General features: G+C 33.0%; 4 protein-coding genes and 1 long non-coding RNA gene across 5 annotated transcripts; 2 read left to right on the forward strand and 3 right to left on the reverse strand.

Moving 5' to 3' along the window:
* On the forward strand, positions 152–773 carry LOC104792278. Its single transcript, XR_769040.1, has 3 exons — positions 152–195; positions 290–403; positions 495–773. It is a non-coding gene; the product is annotated as an uncharacterized LOC104792278 (long non-coding RNA).
* On the reverse strand, positions 2576–4030 carry LOC104792279 (multiple organellar RNA editing factor 6, mitochondrial). Its single transcript, XM_010518395.1, has 4 exons — positions 3619–4030; positions 3432–3529; positions 3236–3301; positions 2576–2901 (listed from the first exon to the last, which is right to left on the reverse strand). Exons 1-4 carry the CDS (start codon positions 4005–4007, stop codon positions 2756–2758), a joined length of 699 nt encoding a protein of 232 aa, XP_010516697.1. The 5' UTR covers positions 4008–4030; the 3' UTR covers positions 2576–2755.
* LOC104792280 lies at positions 4262–6246 on the reverse strand. Its single transcript, XM_019246552.1, has 7 exons — positions 6175–6246; positions 6005–6076; positions 5487–5633; positions 5228–5395; positions 5062–5115; positions 4777–4923; positions 4262–4633 (listed from the first exon to the last, which is right to left on the reverse strand). Exons 1-7 carry the CDS (start codon positions 6244–6246, stop codon positions 4262–4264), a joined length of 1032 nt encoding a protein of 343 aa, XP_019102097.1.
* Positions 8264–10641, reverse strand: LOC104792281. Its single transcript, XM_010518398.1, has 7 exons — positions 10184–10641; positions 10021–10092; positions 9517–9663; positions 9264–9428; positions 9102–9155; positions 8812–8958; positions 8264–8671 (listed from the first exon to the last, which is right to left on the reverse strand). The coding sequence occupies exons 1-7, from the start codon at positions 10259–10261 to the stop codon at positions 8300–8302; spliced, it is 1035 nt and encodes a 344-aa protein (XP_010516700.1). The 5' UTR covers positions 10262–10641; the 3' UTR covers positions 8264–8299.
* On the forward strand, positions 10824–13566 carry LOC104792282. Its single transcript, XM_010518399.2, has 9 exons — positions 10824–11529; positions 11657–11808; positions 11917–12012; positions 12107–12169; positions 12268–12336; positions 12434–12536; positions 12626–12691; positions 12823–12911; positions 13078–13566. Exons 1-9 carry the CDS (start codon positions 11193–11195, stop codon positions 13225–13227), a joined length of 1125 nt encoding a protein of 374 aa, XP_010516701.1. The 5' UTR covers positions 10824–11192; the 3' UTR covers positions 13228–13566.

Consider the following 17126-nt stretch of genomic DNA (forward strand, 5'->3'; position numbering starts at 1 on the left):
AATATGGAGCTGAGCATACCAAATGATTAGTATGCATTGTTTGGTATAGAGTGTATGGACCAACCATTCAAAGCCTAACAAACTCCTTTCCTCTCCTCGACCTTGTGCTTTTTTTGTCTTTGTTTCCGAGAAAAGCAAAGCAATGAGTTCCCTCACGAAGACCACGCTGAAGAAAGAGGCAACGTCGTCCTCGTCGTAATTTTTCACTGACTCTTCTTCTTTCTGATTTCACTTTTTTTTTTTTTAATATTTTGATCTGGATCTTTTTTTTTGCGTTGGTTTTATGTAGTGACGAAGAAGCCGTCATGGAAACTGTTGAAGAAAGGGTAGTGGATGAGAGCGGTGAAGAAGAGGAAGCGGATGAGAATGTTGAAGAAGGGGAAGCGGCTGAAGACGATCTAGAGTAAATTTTCAATTTTCAGTACTCTCATGGTTTTTTTGTGTGTTCCCTTTGGTGTTTTCGTGTACCTGACTACTCATTTCCCGTTTTACAGTAAGGACGATAAAGAAATCGCTGGAGAAGAAAACGAAGGCCTCGGTGATGGTCCATTGTTGCCCGCTGAACAAGGTAAAAGCAAAGCCTCTTCTTCTCTTGGATCTGGATTTTTTTTTTGAGGCCATGGAACTGAAAAATCGCTCGCTGCTTTGATCATGATATCATCAAAGTAGAATCATACTTATTGGAGACTGCATGATCAACTACCTATTGTAAAATCAAGCAACCAACTAAAAAATACTATGCACAAACGTCGCTCCTACCTACACATACTTAAAAGTCAGTCTCCGAAAAATCGCTCCTACCTACACATACTCATTAAATTTTAATATCATATACATTCCAAAATTCAAAATATATTTGTTTTAATTTACATTAATATTGTTCTAACATTTTCATCAAATATTGTCTATTATTGTTTTTTTTCTCAAATTACCAAAAGTAGTAATTCAAACTTTTACGGAATTTACATACGTTTTATGACTTGAAACAATATTATATTTGAATTCCTTCAATCTTCAAACAATTTGAGGATGACCTTTTTTAAAGTTAGAATTTGTCCTATCTATTACACGCCGATTGGTGGTGTACGTATAACTTTTTTGCCTCTTGCATCACACACACCAAAGAAGTAGAATATGCATGCCATCATCCGTTTCCATCGATCAAATCCTTGGACTCCCTACCATCTTTCTTTAGTACGCTGGAATACCATCATGCATGCATGGTCGTCTGATTTCCAACGTACTCTTTCTCGACGCATGCAAGCATGATGGCTTGGCTTTGACAGAGTTTAACCTCCCAGATCCTTCAAACAAACGAAATGTTAATTTCAGACTCGCTACTTCGACAGAGTTTCACAAGGCGGAAGAGGTAAAAGCAAAAACCACAATCATGATATTAATTGTCTCATCCTCATTAACCGGAAATATCCCATGCATGCGCGGTTTAATTTTAAGAAGTAGATGGAGAATCTAATCACTTGTGGAGTCAGCTGGTTGAGTAAAACTGGCGTATGCCTATAGTCCTAACATCGAGGAGGACATGAACGAGTGGTTTAACTTCATGGACACGCTAAATTTACTAATTGGATGACTTTACTTTGTGTAAATAATTAGAATTGTATGTATGTCAATGCAAGTAGTCCTTGGTTCGATAGTAATGTAAAGAACCAGTGGTCTAGAATCAATTTTTTTTTTTTTTTATGACGCTTGAGTATATTTAGTGAGCTTTTAAGTTTTAAAAGCCTAGATCTCAGATTCTCAGACATAAATATGAACCGTCCAAATCTTTAAAAACAAAGAGAGACAATATCCAACGGTTGAGAACACAGTCGATCCTAGATAATTTGTCTCAAAAGAAGTCTTCGTTGGTCGGCAATCTTCTAATGAAGTTCTGGAACCCGTAGGGCAAATCGTTGCGAAGATACAGGAATTTAACCCACCAGACAATAACTCCCAAAAAGAAAAACTTACCAACATGACTGTACTACATTCCAAGTAATATAAACGATGTACATGATCCAATAACAGACGACGAAGAAGGAGATCAAAACGGATGGTTGGTAAAGCAACGCAAAAAGCTATTGTTTCAAGGCATTCACCCCTAGTAACTGATAGCACCTCCACAATCATGACGTTCTCCATAATCTTCCTCAACCTATCGTACCTCATCCTAAGAATGTTCAAAATCATCACGAACCTAGCCAAAAAGGTAAAAAAAAAAAAAAAATCATCACGAACCTAGAGAAATGGAAATTTTTTAAATTTACTTGTTATCGATCGTCCCTGAAGGACAAGATTCAGCAGTTGCCTATGCTGCTTACCTATCTTAATGGGCCAGTTGACCTCTTATTTACTGAGGTTCGTTATCTTTGAGCTTTGGTTAACTTCGCTTTTTTTCTTACATAATACTGGATGCGACAGTTTTAGATACATACAAATAGAAAATTGTTTCTTACAAAGTTAAAGGTATTTGTTTTCCGAGTTTGCACTTACCATGACTACATATATGATTTTTGGGGGTATTCAAAGAATCATAGAAAGCAAGCTCGTTTCTTTCAAAAGAAAGATTGATCAGTAACAACCTAATAAAAATAAGATTTATTTGGAAAACAACTGATACATTCGCCACCACCTAAACACCATCATATACATTATTCGTTAAAGAGTCTAGCAAATTAAAAGAACAAAGAAAAAAGAAAAGCATATGAGCTCAAAAGGCAAGGATTGCTCTAGAGTAGAGCCCTGAGAATAAGAGTCAACGCATGTTCTCCCTCCGTCGGACATTTCTGGTTCTGTCATGGTACTTTGGTTTATCCGATCCTCTTTGAGTTGTTAACTCCACTATCCTCCTCTGTCTCTCTGGTGGACGCGGAACTACTTCTCCGTTCTCAAACAACTCAGCTGCAATTGCAATAACATTTAAGCAAAGAGTTTTTGAGCTAAGCTAAGCTGATAGAATCCAACAAAAAATTTCATGTACATAAACCAAAGAAGCACTTCGCAAGTTCAATCAATCTTTCATACATGCATCATCAAAGAAAATGTTTTTGCTTAAAAAAATGCAGTCAAGTTTCAGTTTTTACTTAAAAGAGTGATGCTTCTCCAAGAGATCTACTCATACCAATGCCAAAACCAGACTTTTAAATTCTTGATGATTATGACAAAGGACATCAAGAAATGATCAATGAATACACACAACTTGAGACAATGCAGAACAGTGTGTTGATACACTTACCTCCGTAATCTTTGTAATCTGGATCAACATAAGAATCCGGAAGCACGAACAGAACACCAGGAAGTCCTGATGAGTGTCTCAAAAAAAAAAAAAAAGCCAATTCAATCAATCATAATCACATCATCTGATTCTATTCTAAAGAACCATACACATCCGAGTGACTGACAAAAAAACTTAGTGTGTCTCAAAAGATTACCTTCAAGTTTGTTTGATGTTTCCTCATCGATCTGACAACCAAACCCAAAATACCTCTCGCACGAAACATTGTACATCTTCTTCTTAGCTTCTTCCTCACTGATAAACCAAAACAAGAATCAGATTTTGAGTATCATAACAGTGAAGTAGCTAAGGAGGAATACTTAACGAACACGACAAGGACTTACCTGCCGACAATTTTGGCTAGGTTTTGAACATAGCAATCAATCATTTGCTGTTTCTGAGCGTTTTCGCCGCCGGGCTTGTCCATGACGATCAGCCAATGCTCGTAATCGCAGCCAGGACACAGCGGCGCCATTTCCGTGGGTGGTCGATCACTGAAATTGGATCCGGATTTGAGCGGCGAAGACGATCCACCGGACCTATCCATCCGGGTCCGTATCGTTGTGAAACGGGTCAAAGCAGGGATGTACCCGACGGCGTTGAACAGCGTCGGTGAGGTTCGACGGGAGAGGAGGTGAGAAGGAAGCGGGGATTGAGAAGCGGCGGCATTTGAGGTGGAAAAGAAACGCTTAGCTACGCGTGAGGCCGTTGATCGGGATAGTGTTTTCGCCATTGAGACTGACTGGTGTGGTTCCCGGCGATGATCGACGTTGACGAGACTTGGGTTTAAGGTAATGGGGTAAAACTAATTGGGCTTGAACTTTGTTATTATTGGGCCTTATCATTTCAAACTGTATAAAGGCTCGTTTGGATGAGAGATGAGAAATTGAGAAATCGTTTCTACTACTGTACGTTTGATGAACTTTGTTAAGAAACAAAAATAATTAGATATAACTTTATTTTTATTCAGAAATTTAATAGAGTTCATCAAAAACCACATGTACCACCAGGTCCTCCAAACGCGAAGGCCAATCCGGTGGATTTAAGGTAATTCAAATATGTTACCCTATAGCAATTATAAGTACCAGCATCAAGTCTTGTGTCCCTATTCTCAAGATACACCTTCTTGTATTTCGAATCTATAAGGAAGATGTTTTTAAAATATGCTGTCTTTTTTATATCAGTCACTGGAAAATGTCCGTTCCCCATTGGAGGACTAATTCCAGATGGAGATAAATAAGTATTTCCTCCAAATGTTATTCGAGAAGCCCCTTTGTTTAAGTGTGTAAATAATTTTTTGGGCCAATAACCAACCACTTCATCAAAGAATTTGAGTACCCAATTTCCAGTGAAGCCATCCTAAATACATATGAAACAAATTAAAAAAAAAAAAAAAAAAATTTTTCAACAAGTACTTAAGAGATCAAAATAGTTGGGTGGTTTAATAATTCTTTTGAAACTAAATATAAAAAAATCGTAAAAAAGACTAAAGAATAATTTACCTGAATAACTTGCATTCGAAAGGTAAGGCTCTTTTGACCATAGACGGATGACCCCCAGAATCCTTTTCCAAGAATGAGTTTTCGACTTACAACCACAAAGCCAGGACATTGTGTATTATAGCACCCTGTTTTTTGATAATGATCTCTCTACAAATAAATTAAAAATAAATAAATAAATAAATTAGTAAAGGTCATCCAATTGTTTTGGTTTCTCATTTTTTTTAACTAACCTAATTTTAGTTCTTATGTGAATAGATTTACGATTAACTAAAAACTACTACTCACAGTCCAATATATTGTTAATCGTGTGACACTGTCACCATACAATCTTGGATGCACCTATAATATATATAAATAAAAACATATAGTTAGATACTCATATATGTTAAAAACCACATGATTGTGTATACGATGCATAATCTTTAGTAAGTAAATGGTGGTATAAACTTACTGCCCAACCAGCTTGTATACTATTGACTTGACCTGCATGTCCATTCTCTAACCATATTTGACTTTTACTGTATTGACCGTTTTTCAACGTTAATAATTCATGAATACTTATTTCTGCTTCAGCTCCTCGATAGATAGTTCCATTTAGCACTGTCTCAATTGCTGCATACTGTAAATTTTTAAAATATATGTTAGTCTTAATAACTAGATGAGACTTTATTACTCCTTTCAGAAAAGAAAAAAAATAGAGCGAGACATACATGTTGACCATAAAACTCGACTGAATTCAAACGAACGCTCTGTAATTCGTTTCCTTGTCTTAAAATTGCAACTGTTCCTTTTGGACAATGCTCTTGTGTGCTATATTTGTTGCTTCTTTCAATATTTCCATCTAAGTTGAATGTTTCCTGTATCCATCACAAGTCAAAAAAAAAAAAAGAGTAAGATTCTGCATAACAAATGTTTCACGGACTATTTCTTTCATAGCTGTTTGATTGACCACAGCTGTTCATTCTAATAATATAAATTAAAAATGAAATATTTATCCAAAATGTTCTGAGGAATGGTCATCTTAACTATAATAATATATAGTATTAAAACCAAAAATTGAATCATTGTAAAAAATACATTTAAAACTTTATTTTGCATAAATACTTCATACAATTTAAACATATTTTTTTAAAAAGTAAATAAAATATTTGAGTTTTTATTCGATTTTGACTCCAATGAACAGAATAAGATCTAAGTTATTTGATCTACCAGCATTTTACTGCCTTACCTGAATCTTGTGATTTTTCAACAATGGATGTTGAAAAGCCGGTTGTTTGTATATATCAACACAATCATATTCCTAAAAAATTTGTTGAAAAAATAAGAGAAAGATTGTAAAAAAAAAACATAAAATTTTTGAAAGTAACAAAATTAAAAACATACATTAAGGAGTCTCACATCAATGTTGCCTTGTGCGCCTTGTGTAAACAACAGATAAACACAGATACATAGAGCTAGATGTAACGCCATTGATAAATTATTTTTTTAGTTTATCTCTAGTTATTGTCTATGATACTATCTGGTATAAATACAAATTCAGTCAACCACTTTAAACTACTGCTATATTACTACTTGTTTTATAATCTCTTGACCAAAATTAATATATGCATATATTTTTTGGTCAGAAATCAAATGTCTATTTAGGGGAATATATCTAAATGGCCATACTACATCCCTTATAAGAAAAATTACCAAAATTTTCAAAGATTTACAAAGATATTTGCTAAAATAATATTAAAATAACCAAAATAATCCACCAAAACTTATTAAAAATAATCATATTGATTTGTTTACCAAAACATATTTGTCACATTATTTATTTACTTCTTATGAATTTATTATTAGGGATAATAATTTAGGCTAAAATATTAAGAATTTTTAAAAATGTTTTAATTTTTATAAAACAATTTTATTTAATTAAAAGGTGGATATGGAAACAAATGCAACTAGATTTATAACATATATGTATTATACAAGAATTCAAACAAAAGCTAAATGAAATAGAATTTAGAAAAGAAATACAAAATCTATCTTAAAAAACGAGAGAGGAAAATTTAATTAAATAAATATATGATATGAAAGCTACTCTATAGTGTATTTTTTTTTGGATTTGTCACCTTAAATTATTGAGACGATTTAAATAAATACCGAAATTTTGAGGAATAATTAAGAAAGAGGGAAAAAGTTGTGAAGTCTCGGGTTTTCACAAGGCACACTTGAGTCAGACCAACACGGATATGTGGGACCCTCTAGCGGTGAATTTTCTCGCAGCATTAAATGCATGATATGATTATCCGTTAGCTTGGTGACATTGCTCATGTTGAGGCACTAATAAAAAAAAATTCTTCAACAAGAAAAACATGGGAAGAAAATAAGAAAATGCGGAGGAAAAACAATAAAATAGAAAATAATTGCATATGAGAGGATTTGAACACTTCTCCTCAAAGTTAGGATGAGGCATTCTTTTCCAAATGAACTAACATATATAATATTGAAATGTCTAGCTGAACAATTATTAAAAAGGAGAGTTGGGCACGTGCCCCACCCCCTTTGTCTGTAGATCCGCCATTGGATGGCATCCATCATTGGTGGCTGGGTCGGGTTGTTGGTAGCGGCAGACATGGCAACAGGTGAGAAAGGAAGAGAAGTATAGACAAATTTTTGTATTTAGGTCTTAGATTCGTGGCTCTGATACGATGTAGAATGTGAAACTTAATAATATTGACAGAGAGATTACAACTATATATAGTGGGATACAAGTAGGGTTATTAGGGATTACTAATGTATATAACTACCCTTGATACACATAATATACATTCTCTACAGATTTCTGCTACTTTTTTACGTACCACGAAATCTTCCTTTTCAGCGGGAAAATCTTCATCCAACTAGGTGTAGAAGCATCAGCTTTTAAGTACGATACAATGAAATAGTTAAGGAATACAAAAAAACATAACATATGGAGGACTTACATGCCACAAGTTTTGGCTAGGGTTTGAGCATATCAATCAATCATATGCTATTTTTGCGTGTTTTCACCACATGGCTTGTCCATGATGATCAACCAATGCTTGTAACTGCAACCAGGAAATAACGGTGCCATTTTAGTGGGTGGTTGATCACTGAAACTGGATCCAGAATTGAGCGGCAAGTAAGAGCCATCACACTTATCCATCCGCGTCTGTATTGTTGTAAAATGGATCAAAGCAGTGATTTAACTGATGGTGTGGAACAGTATCGGTGGATAGGAGGTGAGAAGGAAGCATATTAAGAAGAGGCGACATTGGAAATGGAAAAGAAAGGATTAGTGAGGTCATGGGTCGGGATAGAGTTTTCGTCATTGAGACTTGTTTGGTTCCTGGTGATGATCGATGATGACGTGATGAGGCTCGTTTGGATGAAATGAAGGTTTTTTATATAAAAATATGAGGCTAATTAAAAAAAAATGATCACTTTTAATTTTAATTAATTCATATTTGGTATTTGATATTATTTTGTTGATACATAGCATATATAGAATTCCTCAAATACCACAATTTCCACCTGGTCCTCCAAATGAAAATGCCACACCAGTGGATTTATAATAACCCCAATATGTCACTCTATAGCAACTATAAGAATCAGCGTAACGTCTTATTTTCTTATCTTCAACATAAACTCTTTTATAGTTAGAGTCTCTAACCACAATGTTTTTAAAATGTGCTGTCTTCTTAAAATCTGCAACCGGAAAATGTCCATTTCCCATTGGAGGACTAATTCCATCGGGAGATAAATAAGTATTTCCTCCATAGCTTACTAGAGAAGCTCCTTTGTTTAAGTAAGTAAATAATTCTTTAGGCCAATAACCAATCACTTCATTAGATATTTGAAGTACCCAGTTTCCACTATTGGGATCCTAATATATATGAAACAAAAATAAAAAAACAAAATATACTTTATCAAGTATCCAAAAAGTCAAAATAATTGTATGGTTTGATAATTTCATTGAAACTAAATATATAAATCTTTTCGTATAAAGGCTAAATATAAATATACCTGATTAACTTGTATGTTAAAGGTAAGGCTTGTTTCACCATAGATGGATGACCCCCAAAATCCTTTTCCAAGAAGGAGTTTTTGACTTACAACCACAAATCCAGGACATTGCGTATTGTAGCATCCTGTTTTTCGATAACCATCTCCCTGAAAAGGAAAAAAAATTATGTATAATATTATTTGTTACCTTAATAAAATAGCAAAGCTCATCAAATTGTTTTGATTTCTTCTCTTTTACTCCAAGCTAGTTATTGTTCTTATGTGAATACCATTAACTAAAAACTACTTACTGTCCAATATATTGTTAATCGTGTGACGCTGTCACCGTATAACCTTGGATGTACCTACAATTAAAAAACAAAAAAAACATATAATTATGCTTATAATTTAATAACCACATGAATATTTGTGAATGTGTAATCTTTAGTAAGTAAATGGTGGTATAAACTTACCGCCCAACCAGCTTGTATACTATTGAGGTTACCTGCAGATCCATTCTCTAACCATATTTGACTTTTACTGTATTGATTGTTTTGCAACTTTAAATCGTGAATACTTATTTCTGCTTCGGCTCCTCGATGGATAGTTCCATCTATTATGGTTTCAATCCTTGCAAACTATAAATTTTGTAAATTTGGTAGTCTTAATAACTAAATGAGATTTAGTAGCTCTTTTCGAAAACAAAAATTAGAGGGAGACATATACATGTTGACCATAATACTCGTCTGAATTCAAATGAACGCTCTGAGATTCATTTCCCTGTCTTAAAATTGCAACTGTTCCTTTTGGACAATGCTCTTGTGAGTTATATTTGTTGCTTCTTTCAATATTTCCATCCAAGTTGAATGTTTCCTATATGTATCACAAGTAACAAAATAAAAGTAAGATTTAGCATAACAAATGTTTCTCTAACTACTTTTTTCATTGCTAGCTAATTGATTAGCCACATCTATTCATTATAATATACAATCTAAAATTGACATATTTGTCCAAAATGTATTTAGGAATAGCCATTATATAACAAATCTGAAAATTTTAAAATTGAAACTGAAAATTGAATCATTAGAAAAAAGTATAAATTTTATTTTGTATGAAAATACAATTTTAAACATAGCTTTTAAAAATAAATAGAATATCTGAATTCTGACGCAATATGAAAAATCTAATTATTTATGGTGGAATGGAAGAATAAGAATAAGATTATATTACCTGAATCTTGTGATTTTTCAACAATGGGTGTTGAAAAGCCGGTTGTTTGTATATATCAACACAGTCATAATCCTGTAAAATTTGTTTAAGAAGAGAACTGTTGTAAAAATAAAATGAAAATCTTAAAAGAAAGAACAAAGAAAGGAAAGTTAAAGAGACTCACGTCAATGTTTCCTTGTGCACCTTGTGTAAACAGCAGATAAACAGAGAGACAGAACAATATATCTAATGCCATTGCCATTGATAAGTTATTTTTTTTTGCTCTCCAACTAGTTACTCTACCATACTTGCCAATATAAATAAAAATATATATTAATTCTGGTCAACGAGTATTTAAGGTATTGATGTGGATACACTGGTTTTTATTATATTTTTACCAAAAATAGTATATGCAATTATGCATATATTTTTGTGGTCAGCAGTCAAATATATATATAGGGAAATATGGCTAATGGTCATATACTATATTCCTTATAAATATAAATTTACCAAAAAAAAATAAAGATTTTCAAGTATTCATACATATTTTGCCATTTCTTTTGCATTTCTTATAAATTAGGCTAAAAATAATATTTAAAAAAAAATGAATGAAGAAATAAAATTTAAATGTAAATGTGGATACTAAAACGATTACATCTAGATTTCGATATATTCAAAAATAATTTTAAAAAACGTTTATAGAAATTGGATTTAGAAAAAAAAAAAATCTAAAAGAAACAAAGAAAACGTAATTCCAAAATTATTAAAAATATAGTCATTTTATTTAATTAAAGATATTAAAATTAAATGAAAATAATAATAATGAGACGAGACGACAGTTACCTCGGTTGGGAACAGATTCTGATCCCGCCAATGTTATCTACACGTGTCAAATACTGATTGGTTAAATAGATATGCTTCATCTAATCTCATATTCTTTCAACCGTACGATATAAATCCAACGGACCATAAAAAAACCTTATCTCTCCAGCTTTTAGATCTCGTATAATACACATTCAAAGAACCCAAAATAAACGAAGCACACGAGCAGCAGTTAGAGGAAGAAGAAAAAGAAAAAGCAAATGAAGAAGACGAAGCACACTTATATATCTTCACCAGTCAGAGATCACGACTAAAGGTTTTTTTTTGTTTGTTTTAAGTTTCCGATTAGCTAAGAAGACGAAGAAGAAGCAATGGAGCTTCCGTTACTCTCTTACGCTACCTCCCCGTCGTTTCCGCGGACAGGCTTATTATGCTCTTCTTCAACTAGCGTCTGTGACTTCCCGGAGAGAAGTCGGAATTTGAGAATGAGATTTAATGGTGGAGATAAGCCTCGAAGCGTTACAGCTTCCGCCGAACAAAGCAGCGAAGGGATTGAGAAGACAGACGGCGTCGGTGGCGGAGGAGGAACATTCGCCGGTTCTACTATGGAGGTGACAACGCTTGATCGTGGCTTTGCTAATTCCACCACCGTTGATTTCCCGATTTGGGACAAAATCGGCGCCGTCATTAGACTTACTTACGGAATCGGTGAGTAGATTCACAAGTTTCTTGTGGCTCTGAGATATGTGAAACTTGAAATCTGACTTTGTGGGATCATTGTAATTTCTTGTTGTTTTGGATTGAAATTGAAAATGTTGAGTTTGGAATGTATTAGGAATATATGGAGCAATGGCTGTAGCAGGAAGATTCATATGTTCTGTGACTGGAATTGACTCATCTGGTGGATTTGATATTTCTATTGATGCACTTCTTGCTGGACTTGGCTATGCAACACCACCAATCATGGCTCTTCTCTTCATACTCGATGTAAGCTAAATCCACTGTTATAACCTCTTTCTATATCATCATTTGATACGTACGTCTACTGTTGTTAGAATTGGTTTTATAGATGAATTCTCTTTTGTCTGGTCTCAGGATGAAGTTGTGAAGCTATCACCGCACGCTAGGGCCATCAGAGATGTGGAAGATGAGGAGCTTCGAAACTTTTTCTTTGGAATGTCTCCATGGCAGGTGAGAGAAATTATAGCTATTTTCTTGGTTTTTCGAAATCTTTGATATTGTATTCTTGGTTTTGAGGTTTTCAATCTCTGGTTGTTTTCTTCAGTTTATACTCATTGTAGCGGCCAGTTCGATAGGAGAAGAACTCTTTTACCGTGTTGCTGTACAGGTATGGTTTCATTAGAACTTAGCCTAGTAGAATATATTTTTATTGACTACTTTGATTGAGTTAGTTATTACTGATTAATTGTCCGATTCTCATGATAGGGTGCTCTGTCTGATATATTTTTGAAAGGAACACAATTGATGTCAGATTCTAGAGGCATGGCATCTCTGGTAGTTAAAATCTCTCCTTTACATTATTTCTTCTACATTTAGATGATCATATATATCTTCATGGAGTTCATATGTTGTTTGTTATTATGACTTCTAGACTGGAGTCTTTCCTCCATTTGTGCCATTTGCTCAAGCGTTTGCAGCTGTAATCACCGCGACTCTCACAGGCTCTCTCTACTTTTTTGCTGCTTCTCCAAAAGGTTAGGATTTGATCATGTCTTGATCTTGTTATAGTTATCTAGTTTCTTAGTTGATTCAGTTCTTTCTCATTTCTCGTTTTCGTTTTCAGACCCTACATACATTGTTGCCCCCGTTTTAAGGTCACGCCGAGATGATTTCAAGAAGCTTTTGTCAGGTACTCGTTCTCTTCTTCTGATCATGTTTTTGTGAGAAAGATTTTGTTCGGAGAACATGAAAACGGTTTGGTTATCATATTAATTTGATCCGCTGGGTATGATATATATGTTTTGTCATTGCTTTGATCAGCTTGGTACGAGAAGAGACAGATGAAGAAGATTTACTCTCCCCTCCTCGAAGGACTCTTAGCCCTCTACCTCGGTATTGAATGGGTTCAGGTAACATCTCCGTACCGTTTTTTGTTTTGGTTCAGTTTGGTATGCAATAACTCTGGTTCCAGTTGGTAGAGCTATACGATTTTTTGTTGTTAAAAACCCAAACCGGTTGATTAACCAATTATCTGGTTTACCTGGTTCTGATATGTTCTTTTTTTCAAATTTCAAGACGGATAATATTCTAGCACCGATGATGACGCATGGTATATACTCGGGGGTCGTATTAGGACATGGGCTATGGAAAATTCACGATCACCGGAGAAGATTACGTCGGAGAGTCGAACGGATCAGATCGGAGGCTACTGATAAGTTGATTTAAATCAACACTAGATATTAACTGGTTGTGGGGTGGGATTTATGTGTATTTTTTTGGAATGGGGTCGTATAGTGATTAGGGAAATTAGCTAGGACCTCTTCCAATTAATTAGAGAGCTTCATACAGTAGAAAATTACATACTATAGGCGTACATATATATAATAAAATCCCTATATATATTACTTGAGAAGTAACTTTTTTTTAGTGGGCAACCTTATGTGATTATATTGGTCGCAGGACCATACAAAAGTTTGAGCACTAATATTGGCCAGAGTTCATGCTTTTGTACACTTGTTGACATTGTTGTTTACACGTAGTTTTCATTGGGCCTGCATCTCTACGTATTGCTTTGTGCTCTTGCATTTCCAGTGCCTTCATTTTCATTTGATTGTAGTTGTACCCAAACTTTGAACTTAACTAATACAGCACCTAAATTTATTTGAAACTTGAAATCAAGCAAAAACCGAAGATATAATTAATTATATAAATTTTTCTTTTGTATACTATTATTCTTAAACTGAAAAACTCTGAACTCAAATGGGAACTAAATTCATAGATTGAACATCATTAGCAATTAAAAATAAAATAATATTTTCTAATATATTTATATTTTAAAGACAGCGTCTAATTATACGTAACATATAAAAATTAAACCTTCTTTTTTAGGCAAATTTTTTTTTGTTAGACATAAACATGGATTTTAGTATTCAAATATTAGAGAGCTTGTAAATGTGTGTTGTCACATTTTTAGGTTCGAATTGATATGGACAATTACTAGCTATCCAAAATATTTTGCTGGTATAAAACAGAGTTTCCAGAACCCAAACAAGAATAGTTGGCAAGGACGAATTAAAATAATACTAGCAAGGTGGTGAATTCGATTTGCTCTTGCTATTTTTGTTTTTCTAAAATACATTAATTAGTGTACCTCTAATCACTAATTTGGTATCCGAACTCCAAAGTTTGGTCCAAAACTCTAATTAATTATGTAATAAACCGATGATATACAGAAGAAGGATAAATTAAATAATTCTGTCTTCTTCTTTTTTTGTTCTGGGTCAACTGATTATGTCTTCTTAATAATTCAAAACTAATCTTAACAGAGAAAATATTAAATAAATAAATCAAAAGCTAATCTTAATTAATTTGCAGAAAACGACAAATGAAAGCGAGTAGTCGGTAGAATCATGTGGAGGAGCAAACCTTATTGTATTGGTGTATAATATTTTATTCCTTGATGTCCAGATTATATATATCATTTAACTTAAATGATTCTAAACACCAACTATTATATTGCTCGTAGTCATAACGAACGAAATTAAAAACAAAATATAAATGTTTAACTCACAACAATTTTTTTAGCCACCATTTAAAAATTTTAAAGTTATGATAAATAAACCATATTAAAACTCTCGTGATTATGAAAGCTTTTTTATAATTTTAGAACAGTGATTTATGTGACCGTACAAACTTTTCAAAGACACACATTCTTTTTTTATATTGCACATTAAATTTAACTTAGTATCTTTCACTTCTAGTTTTTTTTTCAAGTTGAAAGTACGCTGACAAAAAGAAGTCATTTACAATACATTGATAATTAGTATAGCTAGTTATAACAATAACGAGAATATCTCATTATCGTTGTCTGTCTAGTCTTTAGAAACACATCAGTTTTATTTTTATGTACAAAATCTTGAGCTGGATTATACATAAAATCAGGAGAAGATTCCAAAAATGTTGGTATGATAATTAAGATGCTTGCGTCCGTGGAATTTATTAAACTAATGACTATTCACATTACGTACGGTCTTATTCTAAATTTCTCTAACTAAACATCAGACCAATCTTTAGAGAAACTAACGCATATTCTAGTATGATAAATTATTTAATGGTCTCAAACCTGCTGCAAACACACACACACACACACACATATATATATATATATATACACTCATATGGATATCAATCCGCGATATCCTTGTATTGGTTGATCGAGATTATTGATTACTTTTTAGTTTTTACATGACACCATTGAGTGATCGAGATTATTGATTACTTTTTACATGATACCCTTGAGTTACCTCACTTTTTACATGACACCCTTGCGAGATTTGAGATAACCTCACTTTTTACATGACACCCTTGAGTTATCTCAAATTTCGCAATTTTTTACATTTCAATCCGGGGGAAAAAAAGAAACAACAAGAAGAAAAGTAGAAAAACAAATATTTGGTCAGATAACACACTTGCAACTTCGCTTAAAGTTCGGTGGTGGCCATACGTTTTGGTCTTGCGAAGTTGGCCACCATCAAATTACTTAATCATATATATATATATATATATATATATATATATATGTGATCGGCATGTATACTATAATTATACTGTCTGTCGCAAGACCAAAACAAAGCACTTCCAGACTGTTCAATTATCAAAAGAAAATTATAATATGATAGTTTAAACGTATTTAATTGTAAAAAGATGATCTTAAAAAATTAATTAACTCTCAAAGTCCAATGCAATTAGTTATCTCTTGTATTGGATTAGCGATTGGTGGAATCATATAAGATTATAAAACTAGTTGATCATTATTGAATATAAGTTGAGGAGAATTTATAATTTTATAACTAATGGACGGCTTCTTGATTTATTATTAAAATGGCTCCGCTGATTAATCGATAAATCATACATTTGCACAAGAAGCCGTCACACGTTGTCCGCCGTTGCTGAGTCTATCCCTTTCCATATAACTACTCATTTTTTCTTAAATAAATATTCGTTGTATAAACTATTGCGTTGTGCCTTTCATAATTTATTATATTGCTAAACGATCCTATTATCAAAGAACATAAGACAATATGATTTTATCTCCTTTATTGAAATTACAGTATTTAGACCTTTTGTTCGTCTAATGATAGTTGCAACTGGAACTCGGAGTCTTACTTGTCTTAGGTGTTCACTATGTGATGGTGAACTGTAAATAAATTGAAGTACTTTGTCGACTCTACGCCTTTTGGTCTTTAAGTCGGTTTGTTAATTCGACAAACTTAGAAGATTTGTCAATTGATTTAAAAAATCATCACGAGTTACGTTGTTTATATGTTTTATTTTATTGCACCGTTATTTTTAATCTCCATTTAACATATGATATGTACATGGATTATACACACTTACGTTCACTAATCTTATGAAAACGTTAGCTAATCTTCTTATGAAAAAAAACTTTCAATTTTTTTTAATAGTAGTTAACTCGACATAATAGGTGAAAAGAATCATAACTTAGCTTGCATGGTTTTACGTTTTTAAAAAACATTTTTTTTTTTTTTTTGTATTCGAACAACTTTAACCAAAATAAAATAATTAGTCGGCGTAGATAACAGTTTGATTTTCTCAGTTCAAACCAATGTTTTGAAACCCGATCCAGATTGTGAACCGGACTAGCTCTCGGGTCACCGGGTCATCAGGTTAACCGGGTTCGACCACGGGTCAATTGAGTAAAATATGTTTAATATATTTATATAAAATAAATATTTTTAAAAATATTATAGAAAGAATATCATGTTTAACAAAGTATAAAGTTTAATAATAATAATAAAATGATTAAATTTTTTAAGAAGGTATAAAGTTTAATAATAATAATAAAATGATTAAAATTTTTAAATCCAAATAAAAAAATAAATAACATTAATATAACATCTTCAAAAATAACCAACTGTTCTTACGTAAAATTCAAGAGATGACAAAGAAGTTGAAGACCAGAGTTATGTCTTGAGTCATGTGTTACCGTCTAAGCTCTAAACGAATAAAAAATTCTAAAAGTAATTGAAACTGTGAATCTCTATATATTTTTTACAAAAATCAAATATATTTTTTTTGAACCGCTAACCGGTCGGGTCAACCGG

The sequence above is a fragment of the Camelina sativa genome, chromosome 6 (genome assembly GCF_000633955.1).
Source record: "Camelina sativa cultivar DH55 chromosome 6, Cs, whole genome shotgun sequence".
NCBI lineage: Eukaryota > Viridiplantae > Streptophyta > Magnoliopsida > Brassicales > Brassicaceae > Camelina > Camelina sativa.